Source organism: Sciurus carolinensis, chromosome 1 (assembly GCF_902686445.1).
Source record: "Sciurus carolinensis chromosome 1, mSciCar1.2, whole genome shotgun sequence".
NCBI lineage: Eukaryota > Metazoa > Chordata > Mammalia > Rodentia > Sciuridae > Sciurus > Sciurus carolinensis.
This window is the reverse complement of record NC_062213.1, coordinates 89,379,722-89,399,574: the sequence shown is the minus strand read 5'-3', so window position 1 is coordinate 89,399,574 and position 19,853 is coordinate 89,379,722. Positions and strand designations below refer to the sequence as shown.

The following is a 19,853-nucleotide window of genomic DNA, read 5'->3' as shown; positions in this document are numbered from 1 at the left end:
AGGTGATTATGAAGGATAAGGAAAGAAGATTGAAGTAAAAAATTAAAGGAAGATTGAAAGAGAGAAAATAGAGATTGGCCGTTAGCAGAGGAAAGAGAGAGAGAGAATTGAGGGAAACAGGTAAGAGAAAAATATATATAAAAATAAAAAAAAATTTTAAATAAAAATTAAAAAAATACAAGACAAAAGTGAAATATACCAATCAAACATCCTAGTTCTCTAAAAACTGATCTATGAATAAAACTGGCTTCAAAAATTCTAGAAATGAGAAAAAACTTATATGAATATATAAATGTTTATGTACCATTAAGATTACAATTAAACTTTGAAGAAAGAGAGAGAGAGAAAAAAAATCTTGATGAAGAGTTAAAGAATTCTTTCCATTGGAGTTCAAAAGATTCTCAGCTTCTCTTCTCAGCAATTTTAGGTGGGGTCCTCCTCTGGAGTGCTGGGGTCCAGCCCTAGCAGTGGTCGGGGATCCTAGGTGGATGGAAGGCATCGGCATGGTGGAGAAACAGCAGAGACACCAAATGTTCTGAGGCTGACTTTATTTTTCTACTAGCCTTTTTATACTTTTTTTTTTTTTTTTTAGTAATGATTATATCATTTTATGGTTAGTTCAAAATTTAAAAAATCCTTCAAAAGTACAATCTATGCTTCTTCTCAAAGTCATACATTCTTTCTGTATGACAGCTTAGATCAAAACAACCTTATTTCCCAGCTATATTAAAACAACTTTGTCCCCCAGCTAAATTGAGGGCACCATGATCTGTTAACTTTCAATTTCTGGAATAAATTCATCACTAGATTTTCTAAGAAATTACCCTTACCATGAACTCCAGTGTTTAACAGTGAAAAGCTTTTACTATTATTAACAAAGGGCAAAGAAATCAACTTATAGTTAATATTTAGTCTATTCTATTTCATTTAATGGTAGACTACATTCCTATTTTGATTTTCAAAGAATTAGACTAAACGTAGGAAAAACATAAATTATATTTATGACTAACCTAAATATTTTTATTATGTAAAGTATCTCTAGAATCAAATATTAAAACGAGGAAAGCAACAAAGGCTAAACACCACATCCAAGCTCAGAGGAATGCCTCTTGATAAAGGCATTTTTAGAAATGCCTATATTTAGAAATTATTATACTATAGTAATCACAGCTTCCTTTTAACTCAAGCATAGTTACAATTGTTTATTTTCATATATTTTATCTATGTATTACTACTAAATTTTTATTGTGTACTCTTTTGTGTCCCAATACGGTAAAATCTTCCCAATGTTTTCCCAATAAGTTTCTAATGATATATTGATTATTAATATTAAAAAGCAACTACACAAGGAGACATGCCATGTCTATGGCCCCCAAGAGGGAGGATGATCTTTCAACAGAACCATGTCAAGTGTTGAGTCCTCTACTCCAACAGAACTGTGTCAAGTGTGGGAGTGGTAGGAAATAGATGCGGCATTGGAGTCTGATGCTCCACCCTCTGGATTGCTGGGGTGAGAGAAGTAATCCCATAGGCAGAGTTTCTGGAGGCAGGGTTTAGGCTGGGAACCAGGCTCTTTGCTGAATTCCAGTTGGTCTGGAGATTTTAAATCAATGTACCTCCAGAGCCCGATAATTGTGAGTTCACTCTGGAAGACTACACCAGGGATTTCCCCTGGACTCCAGTTGTGTGGTAGAGGAGCCAATTCTTAATCCCCTATATCAACTGCACCCCGACCTTTCCTGGTCTAGAGTTCAGTCTCCAAACTCAAACTCTCCCACATCTGCCCTTCCAAATTCCTGACCAGACACCTTTCAACTTGTCATTCAAGCAGCCAAGTTGGAGGGGTAGAGTTGGGTAGGTTTTCATAACCAGTTGTCCCCTGTGTAAACCTCTCACCACATTTGATTTTCTGCTGGTCACAAGTACACTATTGTGCAGTGTGTGTTGACTGGGCCTGTATTTCAGGCCAATCTCAGGTTTCCAAGGAATCAGCTCCCTCAGCTGCTGGATCCCACGCCATGCCTGAAAAATGATTATTTTCTTTGTTCTTTGCATGCCGCCTGGAGAGATGATGACTTCTTTCCCACACGAGGATACTGTGCAACATGCTTTTCAGTTTAGTCAGGCAATGTCCTTGATTTCTAAATGCTCTGTACCCAGACATGCCTCAGGCTCCTAAAATTCCCTATCCTTTAATACCCTTATCCCTCCACTTTGCTCATGGAGGGACTACTCTGGCTGCTTCTTCTGGCCTGGCTACAGCAAAAGGTATGCTGCTGGGGATTTCTGACCTATTTTATTACATCCAACCTCCTGAGTCCCTGATTTGCTTTGAATGTCCAGTTTTAAATTACAGTAAATCCCCCTTTTAAAATGCCCAACATTTAATCAAGGGCCAGTACTGATATCATCCCATCCTACATGCACTAATAATACAGTGGGGATGATTTGGTCACTTGGCTGCTTTTGAACAAGGCCTCAAAGATGGATCCAGGAGGGTTAGCCTCTACCCTAGAAGAGTCATCATCATAGGCCTGCCAGGCCATCCTTTCCTAAGGAGGATACCCAACCACCAAGGCTATAATATAACAGATGTGGATATTAGGTGTCTCTCCCTTCATTGTTGTACCCCCAAACCCCCATAAAAAAACTATTTTATTCTTCAGGAGTTTCAGGTTGAGGATGCAAATTGAGCAGTCCATATGGGTAAGTTAAGAAGGAGTAGGATAAAAGTTCTCCTCTCTACCCTTTATTCCTCTGGATATTTTAAAGTGTTACCTGAAGGGGGTTGGAGAATGGCATATTCCCCTATTCAGATTCCTAAGCCTTAACATTCCAAGCACAAAAGTGGTTGAAGTAGAACCAATCTGCGTAACAAGCAGTCTTTTGAAATCTTCCTACATAAAAATAATCCATAAAAACACTTATGGTTTGAATATAAGGTGTCCCCCAAAAGATCCTGGGGGACACCTTATATTCAAATTCTGGAATAGTCAGAGGTGAAATAACTGGATTGTGAGTACTGTAACCTAATCAGTCCATCTTAATTTGAATGAACTCACTGGGCAGTAACTAGGCAGGTGGGGCATGACTGGAGGAGGTAGGTCACTGGGGGTGTGTTGTTTTCCTAGAGGCCTCTCTTCTCCTCTCTTCTCCTATCTTCTCTTTCCCTTCCTTCTCTGTCTCTCTCTCTGTCTCTCTGTCTCTCTCTCTCTCTGTGTCTCTGTCTCTGTCTCTCTCTCTCTCTCTCTCTCTCTCCCCGCCACCAATCCTTCTTTGCTGCCATGAGTGGAATAACTTCCCTTCACCACATCTCTCCACTATGATGTTCTGCCTCGCCTTGGGCCTAGGGCAATGGACTTGATCCACCAAGGACTGAATCTATGAAACCATGAGTAAAAATAAACTTTCCCTCCTCTAAGATGTTCTTGTCAGATATTTTGGTCATAGTGACACAAAGCCAATTAGCACAAACACCAATCCCTGAAATAATATCATTTATTCCTCTTTACTCTGCTACTAACATTAGTGATCCTGGGCAGGGGTTCTCCATCCTTGGAATCCCATGATTGGGACAAGGGTTCTGGGTCCCATAGTATAAAGTTCTCAACGGTAGAAGAGAAGCACCGCTGCTTCCGTTATTTCCTGGCTGCTGCTATAAGCAACATGAGTTCCATGTCCATTCCAGTCAAAAGCAGAGAAGTCTCCACACTGCTTGGGATTACCCTCTGGGAAGTATCCTCCTCCACCAATGCAGTGCTAGGAAACAAAGAGAGGAGGAGGTGGCAATGAGAGGTCTGCTGGCAAGCCCAAAGCCCTTAATGGTCAAATACAGAGGGATCTTTGGCCCTCATCAAAACTCCATGGGCAGTGTTGATCTAGTTCTCCCATAAAAACTTCCCAACCCTTACCTTTAGAGACACTAAATTTCAACTTTTCTGAACATTCATTCTTGGATTGCCTGGCTAGACTCCTCCTTCATGAATTTCTTAACTATTGCTCCCTATGGGGGACACATCTCCCTCTCCTTATAGATTGTCTGATCCTCATCTGCTACAGTTACTAAAAATTCACTGATGGCCCCCAAATCCCTGTCTCCAGTCCATTTGTTTTTGAGCTGCAGACCTCAAACTCTATCATTGGGATCTCTCTGCAGGCATTTCAAGTTCCACTAAACCAAAACAAAGTTAATTACATCCAGTTATCATTTAACAATGCGGACACTATCTGAGAAATGCATCATTGGGCAATTTTGTCATTGTGTGAACATGATAGTGTATTTATACAAACTAAGATGACCATGATGCCACAAGGTAGTATAATCTCCTGGGACCTCTGTCATATAGGCAGTTTGTCTTTGATCAAAATATTGTCATGAAGTAGTGTGTGACTGCATATCCTTTCTTGACCCCAAATCTGTTCATCATCCAGACACTCTAACTTAATAAAAGATATTGCCCTACCCAAATGAAAACAATGTGGTTATTCTAGACTTCTTCTCTTTCCATCACCTGTGTTCAACTGGTCATAAATTTGAAGTCTTTGAATTCATCAGTATCTCCTGTTCATCCCTGTGAGCACTACCCTACTTTAGGCCTTCATTTGGAATATTGGAACCACCTCAATACTGGTCTCCTGGTCCTTAATCTTGACTCCTTGAGTCTGTGACCACTGTGCTACAAGCATTACTGTCACAAAGATGATCAAGACAATCTTCCCTTTAAAGTGCTTTATTGGCTCCCATCGCCTATAGAATAAAGTTCAAAATCATTGGTGTGATGGGAGGTCTCTTCCTATACAGTTGCTGTCTCTACCCCACACACATGGCATGCACAAAACTGTAAAACAGCTTGCTGCTCCCTCAATGCCACATGCTCTCTGAAACACTGAAGATTCTAAACATGTTATTCATTTACCCTAAATTGCACTGATATCTCATAAAGTTCTATCTGTCCATCTCTCAAGACTCAGCACAGAAGTCACCTTCCTGCAATCACTTCCTTGACACCCCCATCAAAGTTAGATGTTCTTGTAGCCCCTAGTTATTTGTTGTTTTGTTTTGCTTGTTTGTTTTGTTTTTATTTTTGGTGCTGAGGGTTGAATCATGGACCTCACACATGCCAGGCAAGCACTCAACCTCTGAGCTATACTCCTACCTCCCTGGTTTATATTTCTATGAGACCTTGGATTCATTAGATAGTAATTTCATCTTTCTGTGAATGGCTGTCCTGTTAGATGATGAATAAGGACTCTTTGTGTCCCCTGTACTTGTGCAGTGTAGCTGCCCAGTGCAGGCTTAACTAGGTAATGAACAGGTGCATGCTGGCACATGTGCACACCACATTACACATGCCTTAAGCCATGGCTTAAAGGAGCCACAGGAGCTAGGTAGTCACAATGAGACCTGCTCCTTTAGTGTCCCCATACTTAAAATTCCCCATCATGACCCCAGGGTTCTCCTGGACAGTGAAGCTGCCTCATCCTTCTCTGGCAATCAGTCCACATGGTGACCTCTGGACAGAGAAAGTAGCTGTGGCAGGGAGCTGGGATGGCCTGAGTGAGGTCTAGCAGTATATGTCTGGGACTTTCCTGGTAACCTCTCAACACATGGTGCATCCATGCAATCCCTGGGCAGGGTTGGGCAGGCCAAGTTTGACTTTGAAAGCTTAACCAGGTGGAGAAAAACAACACTTCATGTTTCTCAAGCACTCTCAGCTTCAGAAGCATCCATGTCCCTGAACATAATCCTCACCCTAACTCCAGGTAACAGAATGTTTTCTCCCAAAGGCTGAGCATACAACAATCAATGTTGCATTTGAAACCTCAACCCTTGATTTTGGTCCCAAACAGTACAGGACGTCTGTGCTTGCACAGGAGGTTTCACAGACCTGGTCCCTGAGACTCAGCAAGAAGGAAGGGCAGTCATGCTCCCCCCCACCCCACACACACACGCACAGAGTCAACCTCACTCGCAAGCCCCTTTAGTTCTCACAAAGACTCACAAATTCAGTGTTACATCCCGTGACCTTCATTCCAGCACACAAGGCATTGGCTGCTCTCTCATTATTAAATACTCTGAACTGGATAAATCCTGCAGTAAATTCTTCTGAAAATGAAATGCAGAAAACAGCACTCAGGTAAAATGCCAGAAATAGCTTCCTTTAGACCAACCCAGAGAGTGTTGACGCCAGTCTGAGGCTTGAGAGTGGAGCCCAGCACTACTTTGGTTAATGACTGGTGCTGTGACCAAACGGGACTTTTTCCCACCCCCGGAACTCTCACAGAGGGCACCTTTTCTATCACAGTCTGTATGGAGAAATTCAACAACGTTGGGAAATCACAAATACACATCTTAAATGGCTTGTAGCAATTAGCTTTTCTTGGTCTCTCTCCCAAACTCTCTTTTGAGACAAGGCCTCTCTAAATTGCCCTCAAACTTTCAATTCTCCTTCTTCAGCCTCTTGAGCAACTGAGATTACAGACACACACCAGGATGTCTGGCTTCTCTTTTATTTTAAATTCTAAAATCCTAGATATATTTATAACAGTTTTTAATTTTATAGAATAGGTCCAACCTTTAAAAAGGAGATGCCACCAAACTTAGATTCACATTAAATGATATTTACCCCTTACAGTAGAAATAAAATTGCCCTTTACACATGAACTGGCCTAGGCTTAATAAGTTGCTGAGGGGGTTGATAGTGGGGTTGCTATGAATAGAGTCTGAAGCCAAATTTCCCCAGTCCACATGCTGACTCCCCTGCCTATGCACTGTGACCTCAGGTATGTTCCTGAACCTCTCAGTGCTTCAGTTTTCTGATCCATAAATTGGGGTTAATAATAGTCCTCAAGGGTAGTTGTGCAAATTAAATGTGACAATACATGTAGAATTCATAAAAGAGAATGAGGCTGTAGTAATAAATAACCATTCCCTATCATAACTGAATTTATTCTCTTTGCTATGAAGAATTCAGGAGCATTAAAAACTCACTCTGGCCATTGGGTGAGTAATAAGATGCAGTTTTCTGAGCATCGCCGAAATCATAGATAACAGGTATTGCTGGACCGTTGTCAGTCCAACACTTTCCTATTCCATATTTCACTGGGTATTTCTATATGGAACAACAACAAAATAATCATCGATTAAGAACAATGGCTTTGATTTTGGGGGTTTGATGTCATTCATAAAGAGGAAGCAATATTTTCTTAGTAGCTGAGATTATTTCAAAACCAGATCAAAATAAGAATCTTTCCTTTTGCTCTTCTCCAACAAACCAGGCCAACTGATATATTCTCTCTCTCTCTCTCTCTCTCTCTCTCTCTCTCTCTCTCTCTCTCTCTCTCTCTCTTTCCCTCCCTCTCCCTCTTTCTTGCCCCAAATCTCCTCCTCTCTCCTGGGTTTCATATCTTAACTTTCTGAGGAAAGTGGGACAGAAGCCATCAGCAAATTAGATTAGGGGACATGAAAGGCTCATGGAAATTTGCTTCCTGCCCAACCTCAGACCCCTGCCTATCTCTACATCCATGAAAACCAGCCACAGTCAGCAGCCATGTGTACCTGGTAGAGGCCAAACAGATTATGTTCCAGATGCTGGAAGAAGCCAGTTATGGTGCGGTACCTCAGCAGAGAGCTGTTCCGCCAATTCTGCATGGGGCTGTTGTTGGGCACATGCCAGATGCCCAGGTCCTGGGCCTGGATGTCATAGTAGCCAGGGTTCTGGAAAAGCAACCAACACTGAGACTGACCAGCCCAGCAGGTCCCACAGGGGAAAAAAACACTCATGGGCTCCCTCAGCTGAGCTGACAGCTCTGGGCTCCAGGTGGACAGATGGCCAGCCATGCTCACATACCCTTTCCAGCTGATCAGGGCCTCCAACACTACCTCACTGTCTAATGGCCTCGTGAGGAGGAAGCTGGGATGCAAGAGGTGTAACTATGTCTCTCTTCTGCTCCAGTCCTGTGTCCACAGCCCATCTCCCAACCCTCCCTCCTGCTGTGACCCAGCCACACTCAGGTCCTCACTATTTCCCAAGTGGCACCCACCTTATAGTCGTCGCTGGTGGCTGCCTCTGCAGACCCAAAGGTGTTGTAATTGGCCCAGTTGCCATCTCCCTCCGGGTAGTCTGCTCTGTTGCCTTGTTGACTGGACCACCGATCGCCCACCGTGCACTTCCCAGGCATGCTGTTCTCATGCACACTGGCCACCAGGGTCCAGCCACCACCCGCGGAGGTCATGTCACAGAAGGTCTGGTAGACAGCACCATTCTTGGCCCGGAGGAAATACAGGCCATCTGTAGAGAGAACCAGTCAGAGCCTCCCTGAGTGTGAGCTCATGGTCCATCTCAGCCCCATGACCAGGACAGCTTTGGGAACTAGACATCTGACCTAAGGGCTCATCTCCTGAGTCCTATCACCTATGCATCCCTGGGTGTACTGGAATCTCCCCATGTTCAGAACATGAGCCGCTGACTGAGGCAAAACACAGAATTATCCAAGCTCTCAGCAGCGTTCCTCTCAGAATTAAGGACAGAATATTCATATGACCCAGCAATTTCACTTCCAGTACATACCCAAATTAATTAAAAACAGAAACTAAAACATATTTGTACATTAACATTTATTGTAGCATTAGTCCTTAGAAAGTTCCCAAGTATTCAAGGTTCTTAGAAAGTTCCCAAGTATTCAACAGAGAAATAAAATATTATTATACACATACATCACACACATTCTCTATTATGCATATATTGACATATATATCTATACACATTTGATAAAAAGAACTAATTATTCAAGCTACATGTATAAATCTTGAAAACATTATGCTAAGTGAAATAAGCCAGCTGTATAAGTACAGCTACCTTATGATTCTACTTATATGAGGTAACTAGAATAGGCAAATTCATAGAGACAGAAAGTACAAAAGCAGTTACCAGGACCTTAAGGAAGGCAGAGTATGGATTTATTACTTAATAATATAGAGTCTCTGCTTGTGGTAATGAAAATTTTCTTGGGATACATACTGGTCATGATTGCTTGGCACTGAAAAAGTAATTCATGCCTCAAAAACATACATTTAAAATTGTTTAAAATGATAAGCCTCATCCAATATGTAAAATACACATTTTAGCACATTCTTTTAAACTTAAAAACAAATGTGCCGGATTTGGTGGCACACTCCTGTAACCCCAGTAACTCAGGAGGTTGAGGAAGAAGGATGGGAAGTTCAGGTCAGCCTCAGCAACTTAGAGAGAACTTGTCTCACAAGAGAGCAGGTAGTGGGGGCAGACCTTGGGATGTAGTTCAGTGATAAAGTGCCCCAAGTTCAATCCCCAGTAACAAAAAATTTTTAAATATGCAAAAAAAAAAAAAAAAAAAAAAATTCCCATAGGACGAAATCCTGAGGGGGCTTGTTACTTACCATCTGCACTAAAGTACTTTTCTTTGATTTCTTTGCAGCTTCTAGGCAGAGATGCAGATGATGAAGGCCAGGTCCATCTCATAGGACTAGTACTGACCTCATCTGGAGAATATGAAGAGTTTCATTCTGTTTGCTGGTTTGACACAAAACCCAACCTTCCCTTGTCACTAATCCCAAATTCATTCCATCACTCCCTGCCTGGGTTGAAAGGCCCTGAGCTATCTAGTACCATCCATTCAGCCCATCTGAGCCAGCATCCAGCACAGATTTAACTTACCTCCCTCCACACAACCTCATGCTGTGTCAAGTCCTGCCATGGGCACCTGACATTCAAAGAAAATAAACACCCCCCAAGAACTTACCTCTAGAGAGAGCTGCCAAAAAACAACAGAAAATTTTATTAAAAGGAATGAATCATAAGCTCAGGAAAACAAAAGAAAGACTGAGGTGAGAATAAAGAAGTCTGAAGGAGCCAGGGGGATTGTTTGGGGTCGGATGACTTAGTCACAGAGGTTTTCTATTTCAGGTGACACTGTAGTGTATTCTGAGAGAATAGACATGATTTATCAGTTGGAAGAAAGAAAAGAGAATTCAAGGCAAGGAGAGCAATATGTCCAAAGACCTGGAGAAAAGAATAAAGCAAAGCCCAAACTGAAGAAATGCAGGTAGCTAAATATGGTTGAGACAGAGTGTGAGGTTGACAGTGCTGAGACTCTAGCCAAGAGACCCACAGGGGAGTACAATGATAAACCTCGTATACGAGTTTTAACTTTGCAAACAGTCTAAAAGTCTGGGGGGATGGAAGCAGTCACAAGCTTTGGAGTCAGAGGTATTCAGGCCTAAGTTGCTCAAGCTTCCAAGCGGAGAGTCCTTGGATTCTACTTAACATACCTGGGCAACTTAGGAGACCTATCTCAAAATTAAAAATAATACAATATGTTGGTGATGTGGCTCAGTGGTTGAGTGCCTCTGGGTTCAATTCCCAGTACTGAGAAAAGAAACAGTCCTTTCTCTTTAAAAAAAATTAAATAAGTAAATAACAATAGAAAGAAATACAGATTGTAAAATGCCATTGCTACTCTTGTAGAGAAGGTTATAAAGAGAACATTCTCTGGACATAGAGTATACCACATCATTTCTGTGGAGATCCCAAGGTCAATGTAGGCCATGATAGTGGGAAATGGTAAGGAGAGAACACAGTTCTGAAGGGAAAATGGGTTAACAAGGCTGTAGCCATTTCTCCCCTGCCATTTTTTTGCCCCCCCACACCATTTTACAACCTAGATGGTTAGCCTGTGAACTTCCTTGTCTGTCATTGGTCCAGATTGTTAGCCCATGACATTCCACTACTTAAGAATAGCTCCCCCATCATTCTCTCTCTCTCACTCTCTCTCTCTCTTTCTCTCTCTCTCTCTCTCTCCCTTCATGGCAGACACTGTTCGTCTGCTTAATAAAATCTCTTGTGTGAGTTCCTGTGTCCAGAGTGGTTTTCTGGGTGCTTTTATTGGTGCCATGACTCAGATGAGCCACTTAGGCAAGTGGAATCCCATATGAATCCCAGACCCCCAGACACTGGTCTCACCTTCCCTTTGCCTGAACGCTTGGTTCCACATCCACCACTGGCCTTCAGATTAGTGAGTTTTCCTCTAGAGTGACTTAAACACTCCTCTGCTGACCTGAGATGCAACCATTGATCATCTGGCACCCTCAAGGTAGTTGAGGAATGGGGGTTCCCCCAGCCATGAGTTTTACAGTTATGGTTGGCCCCCTTATTTGACCTTATCTGACCAGTGGGTCTCCAATCTTGATGGTGGAGATTCTCTCTCTGGATTGAGGCTCCTCTTCACTTTTCCTCTCAAAATTCCTGGTGCCAAGTCCTCAAACCCTCAGCTTTTGCCTGGCACACACTGATGAGGGTGATGGCTCCCATCATTGTGCTGCCTCCTCATCTGAGGCTAACTAGTCTGTGACCTCAGGACACCTTGGACACTGACTCCACTGTTTATCAGTCTCCACCATGGGATCTGGGTTCTCCATTCCAGCAGATTCACCCCTGGGGTGTCTACTAGACAATCTTAAATTCCTTCACCTGGCCCCTGATCGAAAGCCACCAAAACTTATTTGCTTGTGTAATAATAATTGATCACAATTATCAATTAATGACCATTGATCACAATCCAAAATGACCACCTAAGTTCACCCTGGATCCAAATATTCTATGGGACTTCTACGACTTCTGTAAGCGAGCAGGCAAATGGAAAGGGATTCCTTACCTTCAGGCTTTCTCTTTCTTGAACAATAAACCTGATCTTTGCTCTTCCTGGTAAACCCAAACACCTCCTTTTGGCAATGAAACCTTCAATTCCCCCTGCTTCTTCTCCCCATCCTACTCCCTCCTCCTTCTCCAACTTCAACCCGGCTAGCAAAGCACCTCCATACCAGTCTCCTGCATACCAGTCTTTCCCCATACCAGGCCCCTCTGGCCCCTGCTCCTCCGTCTCCTTTGTCCCACTGTTTTCTGCTTCTGGTCCCCCACCCAGCCCACCCATTTTTCCCATCATGTGGTCTAGTCGCCCTACAGGAGGTGGCCAGTGTGGAGGGAGTGGGTGGTCAGAGTCCATGATCCTTTCTTGGCCTACAGTCTTTCCCAGACTGAGAAGCAGCTAGGTTCCTTCACCTCCAACTCCACAAGATTCATTAAGGAATTTCAGTATTTTACCCAGTCTTATGACCTCACCTGGCATGACATTTATATGATCATGTCAAAACCTTGACCCCTGAGGAGCACAGGAGAGTCTGGGAACAGACTTGCAATTATGCAGATGAGGTTCACCAATCTATCCTGACCCACCCCATTAGGGCTGAAGCAGTACCAGATAGGGAGCCCCAATGGGATTATACCATGGAGACCGGGCATCTACAGAGGGACGAGTTCCAAACCTGCATCCTTGCAGGTCTCCGAAAGGTCACCATTAAACCCTTTAGTTATGTTAAACTTCAGGAAGTAACAGAACAAAACTGAAAACCCATCTGCCTTTCTGAGTCGCATCACAGAGACCATGCTCAAATATACTAATCAGGACCTGGAAACTCTGGAAGGATAACAACTACTCATGGCTTATTATTTTTCTCAAATCTATCTGAACATAAAGGCTAAATTGAGGTGGTTGGACAGGGGGCCCTTTACCCCTCAGTCAGAGGTTCTAGTGGTAGCATTCAGGGTGTGTAATGGAAGGGAAGAAAAAAAAAAAAAACTAAAACTGAAATACCAAATGCTAGTCAACGCCTTTCAGTCAGCTAGACCTGCCTAGCTGGCCACTACTAGGGGTATCCTAGCTCCAAGAAGACCTCCAGGCCCATGCCTCAAGTGCAGAAAAGAGGGTCACTGGGCACGAGTCTGCCCAAACCCCCAGCAGCTCACAGGTCCTTGTCCAAAATGCCACCAACTAGGACATTTGGCAGTGGATTGCCCTGGCACTCAGAGAAATGGTCACCCTCGCCCCCTCCACCCAGAGACTTACTGGGATTGGCAATGGATGACCCAATGACCATCACTGCTTAGGAGCCCTGGGTGACCCTTACAGTGGCAAGCAGGCAGCTCCCTTTCCTTATAGATATTGAAGCCAGAGCTGAAGAAATAGCTCATGTTGGAGAGTGCTTACCTAGCATGTGCAAGGACCCTAGTTCAAATCCATGGCCCCTCAGAGGGGAGAAAAAAAAGAAAGATATTGGAGCCACATTTTCAGTGCTATGGGAATTTGGGGGACCACTTCCCCTGCCAAATCCTCTATTGTCAGGGTAGAGGGAAAACCATACCACCCCCTACAAACCTGTCCAATAAGTTGCCATATTGGATAAATCTGCTTCACTCATTCCTTTTTGATAATTCCTATGTGTCCCATTTCCCACCTGGAAAGGGACATCCTAACCAAATTGTGTGCCTCTATTTCCTTTCTCCCACCATGTGCCTCCACCAAGACTCCTCTGCTATTCCTTTCCTCATGATCTTGCAGGAATATACAACTCAACCTGAGTCTTCATATTCCCTTCCTCCCTCCCTTGTTGATCCCAAGGTCTGGGACACCCACACACCCTCTGTAGCCATGTGTTCACCTGAACTCATTCACCTGAAGGACACAACATCCTACCCAGCCCAGGACCAATATCTCCTTTCCCAAAGAAGTCTCTTAGGGCTTCAACTAGTCATCTAGAATTTAAGGCAGAAAGACTTCCTGCACCTCACCAACTCACCTTATAACACTCCCATTTTGGCTGTTAAAAAGCCTAATCGATCTTACCATTTGGTGCAAGATCTTTGCATCATCAACTCGGCAGTTGACCTCATCTTCCCCATTGTGCCCAATCCCTACAATTTTCCTTTCTCTATCCCCTTCTCCACCACATACTTCTCTGTGTTGGATTTGAAAGATGCCTTTTTCACTGTCCCTCTTCATCCTGACTTGCACAATCTGTTTGCTTTCACCTGGATTGACCCTCTCACTCAAGTTTCTTCTCAGCTGACCTGGACAGTTCTCCCACAGGGATTTTGGGACAGCCCTCACCTGTTTGACCAAACATTGTCTCATGATCTTGCCTCTCTTACTCTTGTTTCCTCCTCCTTCAGAATATGTTGATGATCTTCTATGTAGTCCCTCTCTTAAGGACTCCCAAGGAGACACTATTAAGTTTTTAAATTTTCTGACTGACAGAGGGTATAGGGTCTCTCCAGCAAAGGTATAGCTTTCCCAATCTCAGGTTATTTACTTAGGAGTCAACCTCTCACCTGGATTTAAGGTCATCACTATAGAGAGAAAAGCATTGTTCAGGACATGCCCACTCCATCTACCAAGGAAGAAATCCTTTCCTTTCTAGGGTTAGCAGAACATTTACTATCCTGGATCCCAAATTTTTTCATTCTGACAGCCCCCTTGTATAAGACTTCAAAGGGTACCCCCACTGAACCTCTCCTCAACCTGGTGGAAGTCCCTTTCCAGATCCTAAGAAAAGCCCTTCTTCAAGTTCCAGCCCTATATCTCCCTGACATCACAAGACCATTCTACCTATTTGTCTTTGAGAAAAGTGAGTTCACTCTGGGGGTCTTAGGACACATGTTCAGTCCTACTTTTGGCCCAGTGGCATACCTATCAAAAAGGCTAGACCCCACTGTAAGAGGCTGGGCACCATGTCTTCTGGTAGTGACTGCAGCATTTGTCTTAACCCAGGAATCAAAAAAGCTTTCCTTTGGGGCTCCCACTGAAGTGCTCTCACCTTATCATCTGTCCAAGCTTCTTACTTATAAGGGCCTGCAAATTCTACCACCCTGTTGTGTGTTAGCTATGCAAGCTGCTCTTATTGAGGACTCTTCCATTTCCTTTAAGACATGCCCTCTTTTAAATCCAGACACCCTCTTACCCCCGCCTTCCAACATATACACTTCAGCAACACATAAATGCCTTGAAATTCTGAAAGAGTTACTTCCCTGCCTCTCCAATGTTCAGGAGGAGGCCTTACACAACCCTACTTTCATATAGTTCACTGATGGGAGCTCTTTTCTTCCTGAAGGGATCTGAGGGGCTGGATATGCCATTGTCTCCCTGGAAAAGATTGTAGAGTCAGGACCACTACCTAACAACAATACCAAACAATAGGCAGAACTAATCAGCCTCTCCCATGCTTTTGCCCTTGAAAAGGGAGAATCCCTCACAATCTACACTGACTTCAAATATGCTTTTCACATTATCCTTTCCCATGCCACTATTTGGAAAGGGAGGGACTTTCTTACTACAAAAGGGAACTCCACCACCACTCTAGCTACATCCTAAACCTCCTTGAGGCTGTTCACCTCCCAGCAAACATAGGCCTTGTACATTGCCAAACCCATCAGACAGACCAATCATTCATCTCTTCAGGCAACAACAAGGCAGATGAGGAGGCTATAAAAGTGGCCCTATCATCCACACCACCTCCCATCATGACTCTCCAGGATCCCCTACCTCCACCGCCACCCAACAGGGAGATACTTTCCTACCTCCACTGTCTATTCTACCCCAACCTTTCTTTGCTCTCACAATTCACTAAGACTCATTTGCAACTATCCTATGACATCTCATTTCTGAAAGAACTCTCCTCCACATGTGAAGTTTGCCTCCGAAACAATCCTACAGCCATCAGACCCCCCCATTTTCTGACTCGCCAGGCCCAAGGTGCCATTCCAACTGACAACTTGACTTCACTCACATGCCCACAGTAAGAAAATCTAAATACCTTTTGGTCATGGTACACACTTTCTTGGGATGGGTTAAAGCCATCCGCAGCTCCAATAAGAGGGCACTGTCTTTACCTTCATCCTTCATGAAATCATTCTTCACATTGGATTGCCTACCTCCTTCCAATCAGATAATGGGCCTAAACTCATCTCCCAAGTTTCCCAACAACTTGCCAAGGCTCTTGGAGTCCCTTGGCATTTCCACATTCCCTTTCACCCAAAGTCTTTAGGTAAAGTAGAACAAACAAACCAAACTCTTAAAAGTTCTTAACCAAACTTTCTTTAGAACTTCACCTTGACTGGGTTATACTTCTGCCTCTTGCTCTTCTGCTTCTTCACTTGCTCCCAAGGAAAACTACCAATATCTCCCCTTTTGAGCTGAGGTAGTTATCCCATCCTTCCCCCCCGGATAATACCCCTTCCTTCCCCTCTTCCTTCTCATATATCTGTTCCTCTCCTAAACCACATTTGGGCATTCCTATGAAGTTATGCTGACTCCTCCCTGCCCAGACCCTTGTCTGGCCCCCTGACTCAACCTCTTCAAATAGGAGACCAAGTTCTTATTTCTCCTCCTCAGGAGGCCACAGCACCTCTATCTCCCAAGTGGCAGGGACCCCATACAGTGATCTTGGCTATGCCAATGGCTGTCAAGTTGCCAGGTTTATCAGGATGGCTACGCATTTCTTGGGTTAAGCTCTACTCTCAATCCACAAACTCCTCTCCAGCTTCTAACCCTCAGACTTCTTACAACCAACACTTGGCCACCCCAGTGGGACCTCTCTGCCTCAGGCTGAAGGCCATCAATTCCTCCACCCTTCTTCCCATTCCAGAGACCCAGGGCCAGAACACTGAGGCACCAGAAACCACACCCAGTCATGAGGACTGGACTTCAGCTACATTCTTGCCTCCCCTGCCATTCACCCTGTCTGCCATTTTCCTAACTCTTAGATTATTCCCAATAGATCTGTCGGAGTGCCAGCCATTTTCTCCCTCCCAAATTGCCCAAGGGACTGATGGAAGACTAACTCCTACTGTCCCTAGTGGTGTTTTACCCATTTTACGTACGTTCACAGCCGATGCTCAGAGGATCCACTCTTCACACAGACAGTCACCACCACACACCATATACTCAATTTAACTGTCTCATGGCACAGGGATGTTGGATGTGCATGAGAGCAGGGTTCTCTTATCTCCTAGCTAGGACCCGAGATTTTAACTGCTCTTTGACTTTCAACAGTATCCCCTTGGAGCAGTCAGATATCACCCCCAAATTATCAGGAGTGTTTCTCTTCCAATTTGCTTTCAGGTGCATATCTTCTAATGGAAGCCACCCTGAGGGTTCACAAGAAAAAGGGAAGTGCTCTCAGGAAGAGTGCTGCTTCTATGTCAACCAATCAGGTATTGTTAAGGACAAGATCAAACAGCTGTAAGAGGAGTTGGAAAGGAGAAGGAACAATTCTCCCATTTATGTCCCCCATTCCTTATAATTGCCATCATACTGGCCTTTGCCCCCTGTGCATTGAAATTTTCACAAAATCAGATTCAAATAAATTTTTTTCTAATAAGACTATTAATCAGCTTGTATTTCAAGACTATCAGGACCTCATAAAGGAAGAATTGGTGCCTGGCTACAAGTGCACTCCCCAGGGGAACTATCCAGTCCCCAATCCCTGTCTACTGCAATGACATCTCCCTCCCTTGAATCAGCTCTATGCCCATGCCCAGCAAGGAGCAGTTACTGAAGATGGATCTTTGTCCAAATGCCCAAAAGGAATCTTCTTATAAAAATGACAATGGGGGAATGAAGGGACAATGGGTTAACAAGGCTGCAAGCCATTTCTCCCCTGCCATTTTGCTGCTGCCATTATTCTACCCCCTGCACAATTTTATAACCTAGATTGTTAGCCCACAAAATTCTACTACTTAAGAATAACTCCTCTGCCATTCTCTTTCTCTCTCTCTCGCTCTCTCTCCCTCACTTCAGGGCACTCTACTCCTCTGCTTAATAAAATCTCTTGTGTGAGTTCACCCATCTGTATCAGTTTTCTGGGTGCTTTCAAGTTCTTACTAGGGTCCCCTCAGGGCCACATAGAGACAAGAACCAGACCTAGGATATGCCTTAGAAATACTCTCACTGCTAGAGACCAGATCCCTCAAGAAGCCAGAAATCAGCAATCAGACTACATCCAAGCTGGCCTCTGTGCATCTCAAAGACATCATCTCTGGCTCAGGAGAGACCCCCACCCTGGAAGCAACTCTGCCAAGTTCTGTTTTCTTTGAACTCTGTGTCCAAGTGGGCTGGGAACCTGACAGTGAGACTCACCAGCACTGCGCCCTCTGGTGGCCACAAGGAGAAACAGCAGGAAACCCAGTTGGGTCATGGTGGTCTAAAAAAAAAAAGCAAGATGAAAGTTACTATCTTGATTATGTTTCTTTCTTTATCCCTGTGCCCACTCCTGTCTAGTCTACAAAGACTCAAAGGTCCCTTGTCTCTCTCTCTCTCTTTTTTTAACTCCACACATCTCTGGGAACTAAACCAGACCTGAGATGAGACCTAAGGGCTCCCCAAACTCACAGAAAGCAAACCCCTTCAACAATCAGAAATTGAAGTTGCCAGTTGAGTGGAGCCTGGAGCTTTCTCTGCAGAGGCTTCTAATGAGAGGTGAAGCATTGAGCCATTTATGGGGAAAGTACAGGGGCACAGCCCAGGTCACCAGACCCACCCTTCCTTGGCATGATACCCAAGGAGGTGAGGCCTCTGGTAATTACAGGAAATATATACAGTGAAGACTCATGAAATTAGCAGGACAAATATTAGAGGTCATCTACTAGCATTGTTCCTAAATTTGTGGAGTTCATGGACTTGTATATTTTCAAAAAAGAAAATAGAGGAAACTAGCGAGACTTGATATTGACTTTGGGTTTTTGTTTGTGCCTTTCTTTCCTGCTAAGTAAAAATTTATTCTTTTTTTATTTAGTTTTTAATTTTTTACATACCACAATTTGATTCACTGTACACAAATGGGGTACATCATTTCGTTTCTATGGTTGTACACCATATGGTATGTGGATTCATACCATTCATGTAATCATACATCTACTATCATCATCTTTTCATAGCAAAAGGAAACTTTAAGAAAAATAAGAAAGGTATCATTTCAGAATAAATATGTATTTAGCTTGAATAAATAGAGTTTCATACAAAGTTTTGCTATTTTTTCTAAATTTATTCATTTTGCCACAAACTAAATTTTATTACATATTGCATTTGGAATTAAATCAGTAAAAACCCTCTTTGATGCTTCAAACCTCCTATACCATTCCTGTCCCAATGTTAATCCAAATCCCATCAGCTTATAATAGAAGTGGTCATCTCCTCCCAGGGAAACCACATCCCTAAAACATAACTTCATTTTGGTACTGATAACATTGCAACCGATAGGAAAAGACTGTAAATCTCTCTTTGATTAAGATAGTATTTTTTATCTTTGTAGGTCTGAAGTACAGATTTGTACAAAATACTCAGAGATGCTGATAGAATAAAATAAAACAGTGCCCATGAAGGAAGGCCCACTTCTGCCCCTCTCTCCTCTTTGCCCTGCCTATAGTGGTAACAGCAATCTCCTGCTTAGCATTATCACCAGCTTCAGACATCTCATGAAACCCAAGGTCATCACAAAGAAGAACAAGAAGCTCATTCAGCCCTAGTCAGGCTGATATGTCAAAATTGAGAATAACCGATAGAAATCCAGAGATATCAACAACTTGGTACAGAGAAGATTCAAGGGCCAGAGCTTGATTCCAAACATTGGTTATGGGAGCAACAGGAAAGTAAAGCCCATGCTACCCAGTGGATTCTGGAAGTTCCTGGTCCTCAATGTCAAGGTGCTAGAAATGCTGCTGATGTGCAACAAGTCTTATTGTGCTGAGATTGCTCACAATGTTTCCTCCAAGAACCTCAAAGCCATCATGAAAAAAGAAAGCCAACTGGCTCTCAGAATCACAGGTTCCAATGCCAGGCTGCACAGTGGAGAAAATGAATAAGAGACCCATGTGTACATTTTCTTTGTATTTCAATTAACCCATAAAAACTGCACATGTGCACACAGGCAAAATATATACTTCTTTTAGTATTTTTTCTTTTTCAAAACTTTTGTATCTGTTCTAATT

General features: G+C 43.3%; 1 protein-coding gene across 3 annotated transcripts; it reads right to left on the bottom strand.

Annotated features, from left to right (window-relative positions):
• Positions 1-3,606: 3,606 nt before the first annotated feature.
• Positions 3,607-18,064, bottom strand: LOC124959803 (intelectin-1a-like). 3 transcript variants are annotated; one of them, XM_047518235.1, is made up of 8 exons: positions 17,990-18,064; positions 9,751-9,780; positions 9,419-9,470; positions 8,044-8,291; positions 7,559-7,717; positions 6,992-7,112; positions 6,003-6,106; positions 3,607-3,759 (listed from the first exon to the last, which is right to left on the bottom strand). In XM_047518235.1, exons 1-8 carry the CDS (start codon positions 18,062-18,064, stop codon positions 3,607-3,609), a joined length of 942 nt encoding a protein of 313 aa, XP_047374191.1. The 3 variants fall into 3 exon arrangements, with proteins under 3 accessions (XP_047374191.1, XP_047374182.1, XP_047374174.1); XM_047518226.1 differs by lacking the exon at positions 9,751-9,780 and adding an exon at positions 13,920-13,935 and having other exon boundaries at positions 9,419-9,504; positions 18,007-18,064; XM_047518218.1 differs by lacking the exon at positions 9,751-9,780 and having other exon boundaries at positions 9,419-9,520; positions 18,007-18,064.
• Between the last annotated feature and the right edge of the window lie 1,789 nt (positions 18,065-19,853).